Consider the following 23,299-nt stretch of genomic DNA (forward strand, 5'->3'; position numbering starts at 1 on the left):
TCTTTTATGGGGCTTGTCGAGGTACGTGGTCTTCCGGAACGCTTCTTATGGACGTCCTGAACATTTCCATCAGCTTCAATCTTATCTCTAATTCGAGTGATGGTAACTCATGTAGGTGGTTCTTTGTTAAACTCCCTCCTAAATTGTCTTTGCACTTCTACTGCGTTTTCATACTTCCAGTAGCATTTTAGAATACATTTCCTATCTTCAAAGTCAAGTCTGTATGCCATCACTCGGTTTAATGGGTTCAGTCTGTAAAGAAAGAATGAATAATTGAGTAATCAGCTGCTAAAATGTGTATACATTTTTTGGGACACCCTGTATATTACAATCAATCATTTTTATGTCATACTCAAACCTCTTCATTACTTCAATCTATTATTTTGTCTACTATGATATGTGCTTCAATGGTCAGCTATTCAGCTATTTTGTGGAGTAGAGAAGTACAGAATAATGTAATTTGTCACTTATATTACAGGTAAACCTTCAATCAATCGCTTGCTACTCTGTGAGAGAGCTCTTCTAACACTGCTGTATCTTAAATACTCTACCACTGCTTAAAATGAAGCACTAAATCTGCCAGCAGCAGCCTCCTCCTCCTCCATAGACTTCTGTATGAGGCTAAAGAAACATAGAAATCCTATAAAGAAACCGACTCCTCCCCTGCTCTTTATCTTCACACAGACTTAGTGGAGAAGAAAACATTTCTATAATAAGTTATATTACAAAGCCTCTCATATTCAGCTGTACTATTTTACACAAAAGCGGTTTCATAATTGCTGGAACGCTTTAAAGGATTAACTGCATTAAGCTACTTTCATGCTGCCATATTTCTGTCCATTGTTTTGATCTGTCATAGGATCAGAAAACCGAACTGGAAAAAAAAATAACATTGACAAAAGCAGTCAGAGCACCTGTCCCAAAAACTGCCATTTGCAACAAACACTCACCATGATGTCACCCTTAATGAGCTGAGCTGGCTCAACAGCAATAGAAAATCTGTTTAGGTTTTCTGGTCCAACATTGCTAAGCAAAAAGGTAAAAAGAATAAAATAATATCGAAATATGATCAAATTAACAACATTAACAATCCTTTAAACATTGATTCTGTTAAAATCCATTAAAAGAGAAAAAAATAAGGATATAAAACACAGTACATAAATAAGCATGTAATAATTATATATATATATATATATATATATATATATATATATATATATATATATATATATGTTCAAAATGAGAACCATATGGGCCACTATAGGGCATTATAGGATGTGGAGGGGTCACTATGGGCCATTATACTGTGTGGAGGTCCACTGTGAGACATTATATTATGTACAGTGTGCAACTTTATAGTCTGTGCACTGTGGCGCGTCATTCTTAAAGAGGTTGGCAGGAAACTGGTTCAAAATATTTTTTCCCCCCATTTCCTGCCTCCAAAACTTAGGTACATCTTATCATCAGGTACCTCTTACAAAGTGAAAAATATGGTATTTATTTAACTTAGATGTGTTATCCGGTTTCCAACATTGATGGCCTATCCTTAAGATGCGCGGGTTCTGCGGTTCACAGAATTTTTTAAATACCACAAGTGGTGCTGCTCACTCGCCATACAAACTGTAGTGGTGAGTGTATACACTGCAGTGCTGGAGAATAGATTTCAAGGGACAGCGATGCAGGGTTACATTTTTTTTTTTGTACGGCAAGTGAGCAGCGCGGCATACAGTATGTAAACAATACTGCGAACTGCACTGTCTTAGTACCAGTGACCTGCAGAAGTCCATGACGTTGGACCCCTGCAGATTTAATATTGATAACCTATCCTAAGGATAGACCATAAATGTTTGAAACTGGATAACCCCTTTAAGTTTTGAAGGGATTGCCCTCCTCCATTTCATTATTAACCTATCCTAGAAAACATAATAAAGTGATCAGTTTGGGTCCAACACCAAAGACTCCAGCTGATCAGCTGTTTTAAGTGCCATGACCTTTTCACTGTTGACCGTGCACACCAAATAAATGTTTTATAGAGGCTGTGTAATTGCAGCCTATATCTATTTATTCTTATGGGATGAGGCTACAATTATATCATATGTCCTATACGAGGCAGATAATGTGTTATATCTAGGTCACAGCATTCGTATGAGTGCCACATATGAGATCAGGCGCGATCTCTTACCATCATGAGGATCTAGCACCATTACTACTGCTGTCCTTTCGGTCTTAGTTTACATGTGGCCAGCATGTCTCAGCACTCAGTGATGGCAGCCGCAAAGCCAGTAGTATGGCATGTGACCGCTACGGCCACTGATTGGCTGCGGTTTTCAAATAATGGCCTGCTAGTAAACAAAGATGGGAAGGGTGGAAGCACAAGCACTATATTTGTGGAAAGAAGAGGCAAATAACCCCTTCTCTTTGTTTTACATTGATTGGAGGTGTGTTAATATTTTACATATTTAGGTCTGTTTACAATTGATTGCAAAACTTAGATAAATCATAGATGAAGGTTAAATTTTAACAATCTACATGTACAATTTTGAAAATATGTTGAAGACATGAAAATGCAAAGAGTTAAAAGGGAAAAACAATCCTACTTTGAATCTGTACACAAAGAAGGGTCTGTTATAATAAACTGAGTCTGCACGTAATTCAGTACATGACATTTGAAAAGGAACTGGCATTACAAACATTATGTCCAGTTCATCTCTGGTATTCTAAATGTGAAATATAAAATATTTAATACCAATATTAAACATGAAATTCTGGACTATTAAATATAGACTTTACTTACTATATTCCTGATGTATATACAGGTTGCATTGCCTGGTAAATTTTTATGAAAGGTCGACATACTGCAAAATAAGCAAGTTTAACAATTTCATTGAAACAGTTAAACAATAGAGATGAGCGAACACTAAAATGTTCGAGGTTCGAAATTCGATTCGAACAGCCGCTCACTGTTCGAGTGTTCGAATGGGTTTCGAACCCCATTATAGTCTATGGGGAACATAAACTCGTTAAGGGGGAAACCCAAATTCGTGTCTGGAGGGTCACCAAGTCCACTATGACACCCCAGGAAATGATACCAACACCCTGGAATGACACTGGGACAGCAGGGGAAGCATGTCTGGGGGCATAAAAGTCACTTTATTTCATGGAAATCCCTGTCAGTTTGCGATTTTCGCAAGCTAACTTTTCCCCATAGAAATGCATTGGCCAGTGCTGATTGGCCAGAGTACGGAACTCGACCAATCAGCGCTGGCTCTGCTGGAGGAGGCGGAGTCTAAGATAGCTCCACACCAGTCTCCATTCAGGTCCGACCTTAGACTCCGCCTCCTCCGGCAGAGCCAGCGCTGATTGGCCGAAGGCTGGCCAATGCATTCCTATGCGAATGCAGACTTAGCAGTGCTGAGTCAGTTTTGCTCAACTACACATCTGATGCACACTCGGCACTGCTACATCAGATGTAGCAATCTGATGTAGCAGAGCCGAGGGTGCACTAGAACCCCTGTGCAAACTCAGTTCACGCTAATAGAATGCATTGGCCAGCGCTGATTGGCCAATGCATTCTATTAGCCCGATGAAGTAGAGCTGAATGTGTGTGCTAAGCACACACATTCAGCACTGCTTCATCAAGCCAATACAATGCATTAGCCAGTGCTGATTGGCCAGAGTACGGAATTCGGCCAATCAGCGCTGGCCAATGCATTCTATTAGCCCGATGAAGTAGAGCTGAATGTGTGTGCTAAGCACACACATTCAGCACTGCTTCATCAAGCCAATACAATGCATTAGCCAGTGCTGATTGGCCAGAGTACGGAATTCGGCCAATCAGCGCTGGCTCTGCTGGAGGAGGCGGAGTCTAAGGTCGCTCCACACCAGTCTCCATTCAGGTCCGACCTTAGACTCCGCCTCCTCCGGCAGAGCCAGCGCTGATTGGCCGAAGGCTGGCCAATGCATTCCTATGCGAATGCAGACTTAGCAGTGCTGAGTCAGTTTTGCTCAACTACACATCTGATGCACACTCGGCACTGCTACATCAGATGTAGCAATCTGATGTAGCAGAGCCGAGGGTGCACTAGAACCCCTGTGCAAACTCAGTTCACGCTAATAGAATGCATTGGCCAGCGCTGATTGGCCAATGCATTCTATTAGCCCGATGAAGTAGAGCTGAATGTGTGTGCTAAGCACACACATTCAGCACTGCTTCATCAAGCCAATACAATGCATTAGCCAGTGCTGATTGGCCAGAGTACGGAATTCGGCCAATCAGCGCTGGCCAATGCATTCTATTAGCCCGATGAAGTAGAGCTGAATGTGTGTGCTAAGCACACACATTCAGCTCTACTTCATCGGGCTAATAGAATGCATTGGCCAGCGCTGATTGGCCAGAGTACGGAACTCGACCAATCAGCGCTGGCTCTGCTGGAGGAGGCGGAGTCTAAGGTCGGACCTGAATGGAGACTGGTGTGGAGCGATCTTAGACTCCGCCTCCTCCAGCAGAGCCAGCGCTGATTGGCCGAATTCCGTACTCTGGCCAATCAGCACTGGCTAATGCATTGTATTGGCGTGATGAAGCAGTGCTGAATGTGTGTGCTTAGCACACACATTCAGCTCTACTTCATCGGGCTAATAGAATGCATTGGCCAGCGCTGATTGGCCGAATTCCGTACTCTGGCCAATCAGTGCTGGCCAATGCATTCTATTAGCTTGATGAAGCAGAGTGTGCACAAGGGTTCAAGCGCACCCTCGGCTCTGATGTAGGAGAGCCGAGGGTGCACTTGAACCCTTGTGCACCCTCAGCTCTGCTACATCAGAGCCGAGGGTGCGCTTGAACCCTTGTGCACACTCTGCTTCATCAAGCTAATAGAATGCATTGGCCAGCGCTGATTGGCCAATGTATTCTATTAGCCTGATGAAGTAGAGCTGAATGTGTGTGCTAAGCACACACATTCAGCTCTACTTCATCGGGCTAATAGAATGCATTGGCCAGCGCTGATTGGCCAGAGTACGGAACTCGACCAATCAGCGCTGGCTCTGCTGGAGGAGGCGGAGTCTAAGATCGCTCCACACCAGTCTCCATTCAGGTCCGACCTTAGACTCCGCCTCCTCCAGCAGAGCCAGCGCTGATTGGCCGAATTCCGTACTCTGGCCAATCAGCACTGGCTAATGCATTGTATTGGCTTGATGAAGCAGTGCTGAATGTGTGTGCTTAGCACACACATTCAGCTCTACTTCATCGGGCTAATAGAATGCATTGGCCAATCAGCGCTGGCCAATGCATTCTATTAGCGTGAACTGAGTTTGCACAGGGGTTCTAGTGCACCCTCGGCTCTGCTACATCAGATTGCTACATCTGATGTAGCAGTGCCGAGTGTGCATCAGATGTGTAGTTGAGCAAAACTGACTCAGCACTGCTAAGTATGCATTCGCATAGGAATGCATTGGCCAGCCTTCGGCCAATCAGCGCTGGCTCTGCCGGAGGAGGCGGAGTCTAAGGTCGGACCTGAATGGAGACTGGTGTGGAGCGACCTTAGACTCCGCCTCCTCCAGCAGAGCCAGCGCTGATTGGCCGAATTCCGTACTCTGGCCAATCAGCACTGGCTAATGCATTGTATTGGCTTGATGAAGCAGTGCTGAATGTGTGTGCTTAGCACACACATTCAGCTCTACTTCATCGGGCTAATAGAATGCATTGGCCAATCAGCGCTGGCCAATGCATTCTATTAGCGTGAACTGAGTTTGCACAGGGGTTCTAGTGCACCCTCGGCTCTGCTACATCAGATTGCTACATCTGATGTAGCAGTGCCGAGTGTGCATCAGATGTGTAGTTGAGCAAAACTGACTCAGCACTGCTAAGTCTCTGCATTCGCATAGGAATGCATTGGCCAGCCTTCGGCCAATCAGCGCTGGCTCTGCCGGAGGAGGCGGAGTCTAAGGTCGGACCTGAATGGAGACTGGTGTGGAGCGATCTTAGACTCCGCCTCCTCCAGCAGAGCCAGCGCTGATTGGTCGAGTTCCGTACTCTGGCCAATCAGCGCTGGCCAATGCATTCTATTAGCCCGATGAAGTAGAGCTGAATGTGTGTGCTTAGCACACACATTCAGCTCTACTTCATCAGGCTAATAGAATACATTGGCCAATCAGCGCTGGCCAATGCATTCTATTAGCTTGATGAAGCAGAGTGTGCACAAGGGTTCAAGCGCACCCTCGGCTCTGATGTAGCAGAGCTGAGGGTGCACAAGGGTTCAAGTGCACCCTCGGCTCTCCTACATCAGAGCCGAGGGTGCGCTTGAACCCTTGTGCAGCCTCGGCTCTGCTACATCAGAGCCGAGGGTGCGCTTGAACCCTTGTGCACACTCTGCTTCATCAAGCTAATAGAATGCATTGGCCAGCACTGATTGGCCAGAGTACGGAATTCGGCCAATCAGCGCTGGCCAATGCATCCCTATGGGAAAAAGTTTATCTCACAAAAATCACAATTACACACCCGATAGAGCCCCAAAAAGTTATTTTTAATAACATTCCCCCCTAAATAAAGGTTATCCCTAGCTATCCCTGCCTGTACAGCTATCCCTGTCTCATAGTCACAAAGTTCACATTCTCATATGACCCGGATTTGAAATCCACTATTCGTCTAAAATGGAGGTCACCTGATTTCGGCAGCCAATGACTTTTTCCAATTTTTTTCAATGCCCCCAGTGTCGTAGTTCCTGTCCCACCTCCCCTGCGCTGTTATTGGTGCAAAAAAGGCGCCAGGGAAGGTGGGAGGGGAATCGAATTTTGGCGCACTTTACCACGTGGTGTTCGATTCGATTCGAACATGGCGAACACCCTGATATCCGATCGAACATGTGTTCGATAGAACACTGTTCGCTCATCTCTATTAAACAATATACGTTGCTTGTGAAATGTATAATCAGATAACAATATTACAATTATAATAAAATATATTTCTAAACGTTTCACTAAAAAGGACTCAGTTTTTTTTTAAAAAAAAAAGTTGTTTGAATCCCAAAATGACACCGCAAAAAATAAAATTAGTTATTGGTTTCAGAATATGGCGATCAAAAAAAGAAAAAAAAAGTAAGATATTAAAAAAACCTAAAGACATGGTTGGTAGAGATGAGCGAACACTGTTCGGATCAGCCGATCCGAAAAGCACGCTCCCATAGAAATGAATGGAAGCACCTGTGACGCCGGCCGGCGGCAAAGTCAGCGTCACAAGTGCTTCCATTCATTTCTATGGGAGCGTGCTGTTCGGATCGGCTGATCCGAACAGTGTTCGCTCATCTCTAATGGTTGGCATTGCCATAATCTTACTGACTTGCATAATAAATTAATGCTATTTTTACCATACAATGAGCAGTGCAAAATTTACAGTGCAAAATTCAATGTCAGAACTTCTGATTTTTTATCATTCTCTCCCAGAAAGATGAACACAAATAGTTTAATGACTAATGGTTTTAAGTGGTGTCAACATTAAAAAAAAGTACGTTAAGGCTCTTACAAGAAGACAAAAAGAATTTAAAATAATGGTTCGTCCTTAAGGCCAAAATAGGCTGCCTTCTTAACGGATTAAAAGTCACATTTGATAAATCTGGTGTACATCAGCTTGACAGGCTAAGCACACCAACTTTTCAGAAGTGGAATGAACAATGTAAAAATGCAAGTAATTCAATTTCTGTTCCAATAAAGTTTTTAAATAAATAAATCCTTATTTTATGACTTCAGAATGCAGGGATTAATAAATTCTCGCCAATGTTTTCACTTTTTCTGTACTAATAAAAATAATGTACACAGCATTTCATATTTATTGCACACAAAAAAAACTACTACAAAACATTACTTACATCCACCAGCATCAAAATTAGGAATGCCATGGAAGATAACATTATGCAAGAAAAGAGGGGTCACATTCATCTTTTCCATCCCAGATAGTAGTCCATTCAGAAAATTTACATATCTAAAAAAAAAAACAAAGTTCCAAAATTATGGTTTTTCTGCTTTATCTATAGTGCTTTTGCTTTGTAGTAACTGTAAAGGAAGACTCCGGCTACAGCAGTATCACATGCTATTACTGTCATTTCTAAAACCTTTTCTATTCAGAGGGAACAATAACTTACATTGCATGTACAATAACACGCTATAGGCTACTACAATGTGGAACCCATACTGCAAGGTCAAGAATGATGAAGTTTAACTGACTTTTTGGACAACTTAATAGCGCATGTGATTCTTGACTAAAATGTAATGCATTTTAAATGTTGCTGCTTTCTGCTTGAAAAACCTTTCTAAAATTCTTTCCACTAGTTGTCTAACTCCTAGTTGATTTGCAGTTTACTCCCTGTTACTAGGGAATTTCCATTCATAGATACAAGCTGGGTTCACAGTGAGTGGAGGCGGAGATTCTGTTTTGTCTTCATAAACAGAATAGGTGTGGGAGGGGCCAATTTTCCTTACAGCCTCTACACGCATCTGCAAACTGCTTGATCTGTGTACTGGACAGAACAATGTGAACATCTTACAGCTTAGCATTTAAGGAAAATCTTATTGTATAGATGTATCTACTTCTATCTGCTTGTGTGGTTACACACAGAATATTTACAGACAGCAAGCAGCTTTTGAGAATGTGTTCATAGATTTCTCTTTTCCTGTGTAAGAGATCTTTTTATCACTATTCTTTTATAAATAACGTTTTATTGTATTCTCAAAATAACACCAATGAACATACATCGTTGAAAACAATAAGCATGGCAATATGGTCACAAATAAAACATTCAATAGTGCTGGTAAATCAACTCAAAGTGAGGAATGAAAGACACAACAGGAGTTGGAACATGTGGGGATGGGGGAGGGAAGTGAGAAACAATGAATGCTGGAGATAAGAGTCCAAGGGTCTCAAAGAGTATCATAATTACCGTATATACTCGAGTACACGCCGACCCAAATATAAGCTGAGAACCCTAATTTTACCACAGAAAACTGGGAAAACGTATTGACTCGAGTATAAGCCGAGGGGAGGGGGGTGAGATTCACCATTGCAGATAAAAAGTCTGGTCATGTGCATTACAGTTTAGTAACTCCCTGGGGATCATAGTAATAGCAGTTAACCCCATCATGTCCCTCACATTAACCCCTGTGTGCCTCATATAAGAGTTACTGATATGTGGGACATATGGAGGTAATAATTAGGTATCTTCATAATTAAGGTCCTTCATTAGTACCGTCATGTGTCTCACCTATTAGTAACCCTTATATGGGGCACACAGGGGTTAATATAAGGGACATGATGGGGTTAACTGTTATTAATGTGAGTCACATGTAGTTACTGAAACTAAATTTATAACCCCAAATGCCTGACATTAATAGGCAGAGTAACTAAAGGAAGGTCCCTGTGTGTCACTTTACTGTAGCTTCCTCTCCTCCATACAACAGACATCTTCCATAAGACACAATGAATCCTGGCCACTCATCTGTAGGGTAGATGCTAAATAATAGTGTGCTAAAGGACCTCTGATGACGTCATGACCATGTGATCGGACTCTGGTGTGGGCGGAGCTACTAGGATTTAGACTCAACCTTATCTGCAGATGTTACATACCAGTGGCTACAGGACCTTTGATGACATCACAGTCACGTGACCTCATGACAAGCCAATCAGCACTAAAGGACCTCCCCCTTCTGGTTTTCTGTGCTCCGTGGACCCTGACTCGTGTATAAGCCGAGGAGAGCTTTTTCAGCATGAAAAATGTGCTGAAAAAGTTGGCTTATACTCCAGTATATACGGTAACCAGGGTGTTCCCACAGATGTGCCCAGATAGGGTCATTAGAGAAAATTATACCATTCCCTAAGGACACTCAAACCCCCAACCCACGAACCCCGTACCAACCCCCCTCCACCACCCCCAACCTCCTTTTTGCTTTGGCAACACCAAATGTTTTATTCTTTGGTAACGCTAATAAAGCTCATTTGTAACTTGTTGTATCTTGTATCTTGTACCATAGGAGGGGTTTCGGATGCCCAGCATAAGAGGATCAAAGAGTTGGCGAAAGACAAAAATTGAAGCCAGAGTCACTTGTGGGACCTAGGGGGCAGGGTGGGCCACAATTTCAAAAATATGCCTACAGAGGTCAGAGGTTCAGATTATCTGCAAACCTGGTTCAGAACCTACTGAATGAGTGACCATAAAGGGGGATAGCTTTTCACATTCCAACCAAATTTGCAGATAGGAGCCTTTGACCTTATAGCAGTGCCAACACAAAGGGGAAGCCTCAGGATAGAACTTATGAATTACAATGGGCATTTTATACCATCTGACGACCAATTTAAAGATCGGCTCTTGCAAGCGTACACATCTAAAGGGGCCCATGGAGCGCCTGAGGACAGAGGATATTTTTCTGGGGGTGAGGAAGATTTGAAGTTTTGCCTCCCTTTTTTGTACATATGAGGGAAGCTCTGTGCCCAGTATGCACAGAAAGGTGGAGTAGAGAATAGAGAGGTCTTGGTGTACTTTGCTTACAGAGTAGAAGCTGCTCTAGCCATGAAATACTGTGAGTGCTAGACTTCTGTCTCAGCACTCCCAGGTATAATGCCTTAAACGATTGATATGCTAGAAAATCAGTCTGGAAGGAAAGGGTTGTGTGAACTCAAAGTAAGGCCTGGTTCACATCTGCATTCAGTAATCCGTTCGGGGAGCAACGGATTACCAAACACATTGGCAAGCGGTGAGCTTATGAAAGCACATGGACCCCATAGACTAGAATGTGGTCCGTGTGTTTTCTGCCTGGTGTGGACAGAAAAGTACTTCATGATCTACTTTCCTGTCCACAATGCGGACACCGCGCAGAAAGCACACGGACCCCATTATAGTCTATGTGGTCCATGTTCTTTCACTGCTTGCCAATGTGTTCGGTAATCCGTTCAGGGGGTGCTCATGTGGACTCCCCAAACAGATTACCGAACGCAGGTGTGAACCGGGCCTCAGAAAGGAAAGCCCCATCAATTAGAGTCATAAGGTAGCCGCCCAACATGCTTAGACACAATGGGAGCAGAGTCCAAAAACTTTGATTAATAGGATTAAGTCCTGAACAGACATGAGAGGAGAGAGGCCTGGCGGAAGAGAAAGTAGTCACCACACCCACTGCCATGAATCAGACTGATGAAGTTAATACATTAGGAGCAAGGACTTGCTTAGCAGTTTGGCGGGGGAGCCATAATATTGCGGTAAGGGGGAGATCTATAGTGGCTTCCTCCACTGGCACATGGAGCTTTGGATTTTCCCTCTGAAACCAGTCAAGGGTTCTCGCAAGTTGTTCTGCATGATAATAGGTTTTGATATCTAGCAGTCCTAGATCATCCAAATTCCTAGGTCCGGTAAGAGTGAGGAAGGCCACTCTAGGGTGCGGGTTATTCCAAATATACTTCAAAAATAGTCTGCATATGTAGGAGAAGAAATCTAGGAGAAGAGGAATAGGAGGGTTTGAAATAAGTATAAATAGGTATATCTTAGGTAGAACCATCATTTTTAGTAAATGAGTTCTACCTATTCATGAAATATATGGTACGTGCCACGTTTCTAGTAGATTTGATTTTGTAAAGTAGAGGGGCATAGAGTTGTACCGACATCTGGGCAAAGGCGTTAAATTTAACCCTAAGTACTTAATAGAGTTGTGATGCAGTGAAAATGGAGAAGTAGCCTGTAACTTAAATTTAAGCGACGGGAGACAAAAGACACATAAGGCTTTGGATTTTGTGGCATTAATTTTGAAATTCAAGAGGATACCGAAGGCCGTAAGGGTTGTGGCTATATTTGGTAGAGTAACTGATGGATTGGTAAGGATTGTTAGAAGTTCGTCTGCAAATGCGGCCATACTATGACATGCCCCTCCAACTACCAAAACGTTCAGCAACGGATCCTGTCGTATATTCTGTATTAACGTTTCGATGGTCAGGACAAATAGTAAGCAGGATAGTGAGTAGCCCTGCCTAGTGCCATTTTTAATATTAAACGAGGGGGAAAGGCACCTGTTAACCCTAATCTTGGCACTGGGTCTAAAAGTACAAAGGCATAACCTTCTGAACAAATATGGGAGGGAGCCCAAAATGACCTAATGTCATTGTCATAAAGGTCCAGTCTACTCAATCAAAAGGTTTTTCAGCATTTTTCGACAGATGAACCAACGGGATCTTCTTACGCTGAGAATATTGGATAAAGTGGAGTACACGCTGGGTGTTATGTTTGCCCTCTCTGCCCATTACCAAACCTGCCTGTTCTGGGTGGATCAAGGAGGGAAGTAAGGATTTTACTCTATTAGCCACTAATTTAGCGCATAGTTTAATATCTATGTTTAGCAGGGAGGTGGGACGGTAGCTACCGCACTGAGTTGGGTCCCTGCCTTCCTTAGGGTTAAAAGAAATATGAGCTTCCAAGGCCTGGAGAGAGAAGCAATGAGCATCATCTATTGAGTTACAGACTTGAAGTAAATGAAGTAGCAGTAGTAATCAATAGGAGAGGGAAGCATACTGTTCCTTATTGTGCACATACCTGATCTCAAAGAGAAATGTACAAATGTGCTACAGCCATAATAGGAATATTAGCAGCAAAAAAAATAGCATAGGACACCAGGTATGAAGATAAAACAGTCTGCCCAGCAAGACCCTGCTCATATTTCAACCTTTCAACCATGAAAACCCAGGTACCCTTTAAAGTTGTAAGATAATAATATATATAGGATTATTTTTCATTTTAACTGGAGTTTTTATTTAGGTTAACACAGATACTAATGTGAAAAATGTATCAGACACAGACAAAAGTAATTCAAAAATAATAAATATTTGCAGAGGCCATTATGCATCTATAGCATTTTCTTACAAAATTTATATGGCTGTTCTTCGCAGGTGTTTTTCACTGTGAATGTATCTCATAGATATATCTACCATGACAGATTCTTAATTTGTTTTATAGAAAATATTCAAAGCCAAAAATTTGCATATAGATTGTCAGATTTAGAAATGGAGCTTGAGATATAGGCACACGGAGTTGACATGTTTTTTTGTATTATGTTAATTGGTTTTACTGTCTCACAAAACACTTACCTTATTTGAGATGGTTGCATGAGCATTGATACTTTATCATCAAAAAACTTCTTCATTGCAAATCGATCTAGAGCTTGGTCAGCACTGAAAAGAATCATTAATATCCCTTTACAATTAAGAAATAAAGGTTACGGCATTCTTAAAATAAAAAGAAATGAATCCAATAATAATCGAGACATAACCCCTTAAACGCAATAACGGACAATTAGTGGCTGCTAATGCCAATCAGCGGCCTCAGGAAATTCCACAATAAGAAGGGAGCCAAGCTGCAGGACTGGACCGCACTGGGAAGACACCGGAGCACCGGGAACAGGACAGCACGTTTTTTGTTTTGTTTTTTTCCACCATAAACCAAAAGACTGAGTATACGTACCTCCACTTTAACCAGTGATATCTCAAAATCTAAGGAGGCTACAAGATCATGGCTGTAGATCTGGCGGCTCCGGAGTTTAGAGCCATTTAAAGTTAGGGCGTCTCTGAGAATGCTTTATTCACGGAGAACAATAAAGTAGTTAAGCTCAAGCCCCGAGTCCTGCTTGACCAATACGGATGCCAGAAAATTAGACTTTGCCTGAAAATGCATCGTATCTAACTGTGACTTAGAGGACTGCAGCATACAGCGGATTAAACAGTAAGCATTCTTTCTGATTGATAATGGAAGGGTGATATGAAAAAAGTCCATGGCATCCTGGTGTCATCTGAAATGACAGTAGAATGTTTCTCTGATTTCTATCTATACATCTATTTATCCATCATGGGGAAGTTAGGTCAGTAGCAACAATGGTGCGGACCCAACCAGTCAGAGACAGGGACACACAATCTGTAACAAACAGGTTTATTTAGTAAAATCAACAAAATAAATAAATAAACCTTCACTTCAGGCACAAAAGGAGCTAAATAAAATACAGCCTTAAATGGGTATTCCCATGAACAGAATCATTTTTAAATTTGTAGATAGTTAAAAATTAAACATTTTTGCAAATATAAATAAAAATTTTGCAGAGTTTTAAAGATTTTCTCTAAATATCTTGTGGTCACAGTCTGTTGTCTTGATTGGTTGCCAGTGGATACGACCATGAACCTAGGACTTTTCTAAGGTCAAAAAGAATCAGCCATGAATTCCTTATTGTGGCCGGGATATCTTCTGATACATAGTAGTGTCCTCGCTTGATAACCCAGATACAATAAGAAAATCATAGCTGGGTTGCTGACAAGTCCCAGATCATAGAAGGTTTCTGCATTAGTGTTCGTATCCATTGGCAACCGATCAAGACTGTGACCACTAAGATGATTAGAGAAAATCTTTAAAACTCTGCAGAATTTTTAACTACTGTATATACTCGAGTATAAGTTTTTGTGCTGAAAAAGCCCCCCTCGGCTTATGCTAGAGTCAAGCAAAAAAAAATTAATATTTTTTTTTGGGGGGAGGGGGGGTTTATGACCAGTCGCAATAGTAATGTATAGAATCTCCCATAAAATAGTGCAAAAGAAAAAAAAAAAAAAAAAAAAGAATCTTTAAAATAAATAAATAAAGTAAATGTTCTAAATCCCTCCTTTCCCTAGAATACATATAAAAGTAGAAAATGACTGTGAAACACATACACATTAGGTATCCCTGTGTCTGAAAGTGCCTGGTCTTCTGAATATAGGGGACCTGCAGTGCTCCTGTTCCATCGGGAAGGGGTTAATAGGAGCACTGCAGATACCCTATATTCAGCCAGGCTGAATTCCAAGTAGGGGGGAAAAAAACTCAGTCCTCAAGCTCAGGGAAGGGGCAGACAGACAACCAAAACACCCCCTCCCCTTCCCCAGCAACTACTGCACCCAAAAACTCTGACCATTTTAAGTTTTGAAATTTTCCAGTAGCTGCTGCATTTCCCCCCCCTAGGCTTATACTCGAGTCAATAAGTTTTCCAAGTTTTTTGTGGTAAAATTAGGGGCCTCGGCTTATACTCGAGTATATATGGGTACTTATATTTGTAATAATGTTTAACTCTTAATTATCTACAAATATAGATATGATTATATTCATGAGAATACTCTTTGAACGTTAGGCAAAAGAACATGAAAGAAAACCCTGAACGTCTGAACTCTAACTAAACAATAAGTACTAAAAGTATGGGTGGCTTACTATCAGCCACACGAATCAACAAAAAGAGCACTATACATTCTCATCAGACTCACAGTGTCAGGACAGAACCAGGCACTTTCTCTCGCTCCCAGAATCTGCCCTGAAGTGCAGGCTCTGAAGCCTTTTATGGCGCAGTATCAAGCCCAGGACCCATACTTGGGCTGAGACCTATGCAAGACCCGTCCTGAACCACACGTCAGAAATCTGGGGTATATATACCGTGACTCCAGCACTCTGCTTGTCACCTTCTCACAATATATATCATTCTACTCTCTCTGCACACTGACAGCTGCAGATGTTCCTGTATAATGGTTTAAGTGAAAGCTGAAAAGTATATGCAACTCTGCTTTAACCAGATTCACATTGCTGAATTATTATTTTTCTGTTGAAGGTTTTTTTTGTAGAATAAGTTGTATTTCTCAGTGGTAACATTCTGGAATACATTTAAATTATCCTTAACAAAAAAAATTTAGTGGGTGAAAAATCAGCAATTATGCTATTTTTAACATTTAACTACTTAGTTGAAGTCCTTTGAAAAGACATGATCCCCAATATGATCTTCTGATCGCTTATATAATACAGTGCAGAGCTACTATAATGTGGTGTATTATGACTGCCACGTTATACCAAGCATGCATGTGTTTTCAGTGAAAAAAGGGGAATAAGTCAATGTCAGATGTCTCTACTGTGGTCTTATCTCCATTTAAAACAAAGAATTAGGATTATGTATTATTTCATCCTCTAATATATGATGAACAAATGTTAGCCAAGCATTTCACACATTTTACACAATAAATGGTCCTCTGGCTTTGCTGAAATTGGATGTTTGTGACTAACGCAAGTCTGCTGCGAATGGCCAGCTTGGGCACCCAGTGTAAATCTTTTTAATGAAGGGATTTGATACACAAATTAATTCAAAGAGAACTCTTTCTCTAGCAAGTCCAGCTCTTTACATTAATTATTAGGTTCCCCTCCACTCATTTTGGCACAGCTTAATTTTTTCTGTAGCCCTCACCATTCCTGAGAATTCAATGTTATTAGTTGCAGTGACTGATATACTAGCTGGGTTCTGTACTGTCTGGAGGGCAGTGCCAGGACGTTGCACTTCTGACACTACAGAGCTTAAAGGGGCTCTATCAGCAAAACCATGCTGATAGAGCCCCACATATGCGTGAATAGCCTTTAAAAAGACTATTCAGGCACCGTAAATGTTATATTAAACTACCCCCCCCCCGCCCGTTTTAAAATAAAACCCTAAAACAGAATGTGATAAACTTATCGAGCGTGCACGGTGGGCGGGCATTCAGGGTGTGTCGTCTTCTTCATCCACGCCTCCTCTTCCTCCGATGTCCTCGGGTCCCGTCTTCCTTCGGCGCTCGCGAACTGACATTTGCTTAAAAAAAAAAAAAAAAAATGGCCTGGGCACATGCGCAGTAGCATGCTGCTTCTACTACGGCTACTGCGCATGCGCCCAGGTCTTTTTTTTTTTAAGCAAATGTCAGTTCGCAAGCACCGGAGGAAGACAGGACCCGAGGACATTGGAGGAAGACGAGGCGTGTTTTAGGGTTTTATTTTAAAACGGGGGGTAGTTTAATATAACATTTACGGTGCCTGAATACGGTGCATGATTTTGCTGATAGAGCCCCTTTAAAAATAGTACATCAGGCACCAAAACTAACTATGCTTGTTACTAGGGAACAGTGGAGGCTAGATAGAAAAATTTGATGATGCTGGAATCAGTGGAGCAGCACCCATTAACAGATGCTAAGAACTTGAATTGAAGGAAGTGGTGAAAAGAACTCTAACGCAAAGATCATGAATTACTGAAAGTACAAAATGGATCTATTCACAATTACATACCTTGCAGATATGTTTGTAAAGTGCATATAAGATGAGATCACAACCCCAATTCTTCCTTTTCCACCCTAAAAAGAAAAAGAAACAGACATTATAATAAAGTAACATGATATCCCCAGGTAGTAGGATTTTTTTTGTTGCTAGAAACAAATATTTTTAGCCAGGAAAACTCCATTATGACCCATTAAAGAGGACCTTTCACCATTTCTAACAAGTGCAGCACTTTACAACAATTAATAGCCGCTGCAACATTTATTCTGGCATAGTTGGAATGTTTTCTCTAGACCCCACTGTCCACAAACAAGTAATACTCTAAGTTTTGGTGTCTGATACGCAATTTAGTCTCTGTACTGTCAGAAGGGCAGTGTCAGGAAGGAGCAGGCAAGGAATGTGCCTGCGATTGGAGCCCAATATCACACACGCTGCCCTTCTGACATCACAGAGCTTAAAAATAGGGCATCAAAACACTAACTGCGCTCATTTCTTAGAAATAGTGTAGACTAGATATAAAATTCCAACTGTGCCTATTAAGAGATGTTCATAATCTGAAATGGTGGAGGTGGTGAAAGATAATCTTAACTATCAATAGAGGTGCATGGCATTTAAAAAAAAAAAAAAAAAAAACAACAGATATTGAGGACTTATTCTTAGGATGGGTGATAGGTATTTTTAGGCCAGCAAAGTGTTTAGCCCCCTCAGTCACATTAAAATTGTATAAACCCTGCCAAAAAGGTCACTTTTTTAAACCCTTCAGGACAGAGCCAATTTTTGTTTTTGCATTTCCGTTTTTCCCCTACCCTCATTCCAAGAGCTATAATTTTTTCATTTTTCAGCTCACAGAGCCACATGAAAGCTTATTGTTTGTGAATGTTTTGCAAATTGTACTTTGTAATGGCACTAATCAATATCTTGTGCAAAGCACTAGAAAAATTTTAAAAATTCAGAAAAAGATGGAATTGGGAAAAGAAAAACAAACATTTGGGCCAATTTCTTATGGGATTAATTTTTACAGCATTCACTGTGTGGTAAAAACAACATGTTAGCTGTATTCTGCGGGTAAGTATGATCATGGCGATACCAAATTCATATAGTATTTTTAAGGTTTTAAAAAAAATAAAACTTTGCAACATAAAAAAAATCTTTGGGGAAAGTCTGATGGTTTGCCAAAAAACCTGCACTGTTCGTCCCAAGAGAAGGAAAGAGCCATAACTACCTTTTTAGAGGCAGATTCAGCGTTCCACCAACGAATCCATACAGTACGGCGGATTGCCACTGCGTTGGTGTCCGCTTTGGCAGAACGGAAAGCATCGCATAGGTACTTGGAAGAGTGTTTCTGAGACAAGCAGCTAGTGGTCCTGGATGGGGGCATAATTGGAGAGTCCCCTCAGGAGCAGTTTGGCCCAGAAAATGCAGGCCTTGCTGACCCAAGAAGCACCAAATGAAAGCCGGAGGGAGGAGCTAGCCGCTACAAAGGCCTCCTTAGCGGGATAATACACCCTCATATCCAAGAGGCTGCTGATGGAGGTGGAATCCGCTAATGGCAGAATAGCAGCCTAGAATAGCCTAGCTGTCGCAGCATCCAGTATAAGCCAGTTGGGGGGGGGGGGGTTACCGGCATTCCCGAACGCAGTAGCGATGAGTGGGGACTGGGTGACCGACGAGGTGCATCAGGTCATGTCTGCCGCCTACGGAAATTAGGCTAAAACTAGTTAACTATTGCAACTGCCAACCTTCTAGTGGCCGGATCTATACCCATGGGGCTGTGTCCCTCAATAAAATATATTAGAAAAATCTCCCCTCTCCATGTACACTGGTTAAGTGAAGCTGCAATTATATGCAGCACTACTCTCACTGGTGGTATCTCAAAACCTAGGTGAGCTACAGACAAGAGTTATGGCTTTCCAAAATCGTGGCTCTAGCCCCTGCAGCTCCGTAGTTAGAGAAATATAATCCTTTTCCAACATTCACCATACTGTTATGGTGGATGCCAGTGCACCATAGCTACTGGGCCTCCACTGTATAATACAGTGGAGACTCAACAGCAATGCTTGAGGTGTCAATTTCCAAGCAGCATATGAGCACCGCCATTTTGGGGTGGATTGTCAGCTCCACCATTGAGATCTGGGCCAGCAATTTGATAATATTGCAACCGATAACCTATTAAAGGCCCCCAGGTTTGTCATTGTATTTATTCTACTACAGGCTGCTCTAAGCAGTTTGTAATAGAAGGAGTGATATTTTACAATGCACTGCATTGGGGGTTTAAAATAAATAAATAAATAAATAAAGGAATTAAAATCACAAACTCACCCCCCCTTTCCCTAGAACACATGTAAAAAGTACATAAAGTGAAACTTTTTTCAAAGTTTTAGCTTTATTTTTTTTTTTGGCTAAAATGTAATAAATAAATAAATTTGGTAATAATTATTTAGTATTCCTCGAATCGTACCAACCCATAGAATACTGGTGACATTTTATTTTTGCTGCATAATAAATGCCATAAAAACAAAGCCTGTAAGAAACACAATTTTTCTCCAATTCCACTACATTTTCAATCTTTTTTCCAGCTTCCCAGTACATCGTATGGAATAATAAGTGGTATTATTGTGAAATACAATTTGCCTCAGAAAAATTACCGTATATACTTGAGTATAAGCCGAATTTTTCAGCACAGTTTTTGTGCTGAAAAAGACCCCCTCGGTTTATACTTGAGTCAGCAAAAAAAAAAAAAGAAAAAAAAAAAAGAAAAAAAAAATTATTTTTTTTATTTTTTTATTTTTTTTAGGAGGGAGGGGGGGGGGGGGGGTCTATGACCAGCCACAATATCAATGTATGGAATCTCCCATAAAATAGTGCAAAAAAAAAAAAAAAAAATGAACATTAGAAAAAATAAAAGTTCTAAATCCCTCCTTTCCCTAGAATACATACAAAAGTAGAAAATGACTGTGAAACACATACACATTAGGTATCCTGTGTCTGAAAGTGCCCGGTCTGCTGAATATAGGGTATCTGCAGTGCTCCTGTTCCGTCGGGAAGGGGTTAATAGGAGCACTGCAGATACCCTATATTCAGCCAGGCTGAATTCCAAGTGGGGGAAGAAACCCCAGTCCTCAAGCTCAGGGAAGGGGCAGACAGACAACCAAAACACCCCCTCCCCTTTCCCTGCACCCAGCATCTACTGCACCCAAAAGCTCCGACCATTTTTTTTTTAAACCCGTTTTATTGAAAAGTGCATAACAAAGCAAATAACACAGTGGAATAGAATCGAATGTAAGCACAAATCAAACAAACAGAAAAATTACAAACAGAAATAAGCCACAACATCATCACCTCCCGTCCCCAAACCCCATCCACCGCCCGTACAGTTCAGAGCAGAATATTACAGAACACACCAACAAAATGAAGCAGTACCATGACAAGGGGAGCCATGAAAAGCACACGCCACCCTTTACGGAGTGAAGGCATCAATAGCCGAACGCATTGAAGGGGCAGAATATTGGGTCATGGGGGAGTCACACCAAGCTCCCCAAACTTTAGAAAACTTCTGGGGACAACCTCTCCCTTTATATAAAATCCGATTAAATGGAAGAACCGCATTAACCAGCCTCCGCCACTGGGGAACAGATGGAGGTATAGGGGCCATCCACCGCAAGGCGATGGCCTTCCTTGCATAGAACAGGCATTCCCAGAGGAAAACGCAGGTGTGATGCTGCCATAGCTCCTCCTTCAACACACCGAATAGGCGTATTTCGGGAGAAAATGGGACAGGTTGGTTCAGAACATCCGTCAGGAGATCCACCACCCCCCTCCAAAAAGCTTGGATAACCGGGCAGCTCCACAGAATGTGCCAGAAGTCCGCGTGAGGGCATGGACACCTAAGACAATTAGGGCCAGGTAAGCGACCCATCCAATGCAGCCGGACAGGGGTCAGATAACACTGGTGTAGAATAAAAATCTGAATCAGCTTGTTGTTAGCTGAGGGTTAGACATAAAGAGGGGATTCTAAAATCTCCTGAAATGTCTCCTCCGTCAGCTCAGGGATATTAGTAAATTCCGACCATTTTAATTTTTGAAAATTTCCAGTAGGTGCTATATGCTGTCCCACCTCAGAAGTTTATGGCATATCCATATGATATTCCCAAAAATTGCTGGGATCCACACCTAGATCTAGAAATAACCCCCTAAAGTCAGACTAGTCTCACCAGGGAAATAGGGAAACAACATAGCACAGATAGCTACACCGTTTCGGTAACTTGTGAAATGTAGAAACAGTGTAGCTTGCTGCATTATGTTGTCACTGTACTCCTACTCACTTCTATGGATGGTGCAGCTGTTCAGTTCAACTGTTTCTGTAAATCCAACCATTGCTAGCAGCCTGCATTTCAGGTCAGATTAGGTTTAGATAAATGTAATTTCTACAGATATGCAATAAGTGTTTGTCATGAGACATTCCTTTAAAGACATGTATGTGTTATAATACACTAACCAATATACACAAAGAACAAAAGCAAGGCTGAAAGGAAAAATCTAAATAAGTAGAAAAAGATAATAAAAAAAAAGAAAAAAGAAAAAAAACAAAAACAAAACAACTTACTCTGCAATGAATAACCACCACATGTAAAGGGTCACTGTTTAGCCAGGATTCCATTGCCTTGCAAATCGTGCACATTTTATCTAGTGGAGGAGCATGTAGATCAGGCCAACCGACATCCATAACCTACGATAAAGAATGAACTTTATGTACCACATTAGTTAAACACAGTATGATGAATGGTGACTTGACTAGCCAGTGCATATAAATGGCAAACAAAGACACAAATACAAGCATTTCATGCAGGTGAACATTTGAGCACTTAAGATTTAAGTCAGTGAAACAACGTTCTCCAATTACTCCAAGACCTTTGTTGTTGTAAGTAGGACGAGAGTTTGCCGAAATCTGGGCATCTCAGATATTTTACTACTGCATGAAATAGACTTTCCAGAAATTAAAATATCTATCTAGGAAACATTTACACAAAACCTGTGCAAGGCCATTACTTAATTTGTTGCATATTATGAAACACATTCCATGTATTACCATTTGGAAGTGTCAAGTATTTGGAATTACTTCAGCTAAATTATTATAGAATTACACAGAATTACATTCGGGAAGAAGTATAAAGGTTGTTAGGTGATAGTGTTTACCCAGGGCTTTAGAGACCATGACTATGGTAAATGGCAGGCAGTATTGGGCAGATTATTGAGGAGTTCAAAATGTATTTTAATTTTATTTTCTTCATGTGTAGACAAATGGAGGGGTCAAACTTGAGAAGAGATGCAATATAAAATAACTTCTGACAGTTTATAACTGTAAATGTATCAGATTACTTTCAGAAAGCACCTAAACATTAAGGTAATGTCAAATACCTTAGAGTTAAGTTTAGAAAGATCATAACGTTTTTCTGATAAATTCAACACCTGTTAAAAAACACAGTAAAATCATTAGACACAATGTTTTACATTGCATTTCACATTATAACGCTTTCAATTTATAACAATTTTGTTTAAAGAAAATTTAAATAGATATCAACAAATCAATGATGAACCCAAATCAGAAAGAAGAGGCTAGATGGCTTAGATAGTTGGTGATTAGGTAAAATGCATTATATGGTGGATACAATTGGACCCATATATAGTAGAAAGGTGTCTAGATCCATAGTTACTAAACTACATGAGAAATTTTCCAGTGTAGATGGCCAACAATGTAGTGGACAGTATGATGTACAACAATGCATCTTCTTTTTGTAGTCACTTTTCATACATAATTGATACATAATTTGTGCATCATATGTACTGTAGTTACTTACCAAATAATTTTCTCCATGTTTAGACTTAAGCATCCGCGTCACATCTTGAAGATTATGAAGGTAGGTTTCATCTGAACAGCCACTCGGGAATGACACCGATATAATGCGCTCTGTTATAAAAGTGAGGTCAAGCTCATAACCTTCTTCCATGATTCGGTCAAAGTCCAAGTTTCTGGTAATAAAAAAACACCATACTTGAAAAGAAAATACTGATATAGTATGCAATATAATAGCCCCAATAAATCTTCCTTCCCCACAATGAAGGTGTTTAAGGCTTTACGCAATGTAATAATGATAATTTTTTTTTTACCCAATTAATTAATATATATCACAATGTATCGAATTTACTATACCATGTTCTGC

At 41.0% G+C, this 23,299-nt stretch overlaps 1 protein-coding gene across 2 annotated transcripts in view; it reads right to left on the reverse strand.

Moving 5' to 3' along the window:
• TNS3 (tensin 3) overlaps positions 1-23,299 on the reverse strand; it is a 216,818-nt gene that overhangs the window by 78,065 nt on the left and 115,454 nt on the right. For both annotated transcript variants that reach the window (XM_075271073.1, XM_075271074.1), the window contains exons 7-14: positions 22,937-23,108; positions 22,497-22,547; positions 21,685-21,807; positions 17,094-17,158; positions 13,103-13,186; positions 7,857-7,969; positions 2,795-2,855; positions 951-1,026 (exon numbers count right to left, since the gene is read on the reverse strand). In XM_075271073.1, coding sequence (XP_075127174.1) covers positions 951-1,026; positions 2,795-2,855; positions 7,857-7,969; positions 13,103-13,186; positions 17,094-17,158; positions 21,685-21,807; positions 22,497-22,547; positions 22,937-23,108 — 745 coding nt within the window. The remainder of the gene's footprint in view (positions 1-950; positions 1,027-2,794; positions 2,856-7,856; positions 7,970-13,102; positions 13,187-17,093; positions 17,159-21,684; positions 21,808-22,496; positions 22,548-22,936; positions 23,109-23,299) is intronic.

Source organism: Leptodactylus fuscus, chromosome 4 (assembly GCF_031893055.1).
Source record: "Leptodactylus fuscus isolate aLepFus1 chromosome 4, aLepFus1.hap2, whole genome shotgun sequence".
Classification (NCBI taxonomy): domain Eukaryota; kingdom Metazoa; phylum Chordata; class Amphibia; order Anura; family Leptodactylidae; genus Leptodactylus; species Leptodactylus fuscus.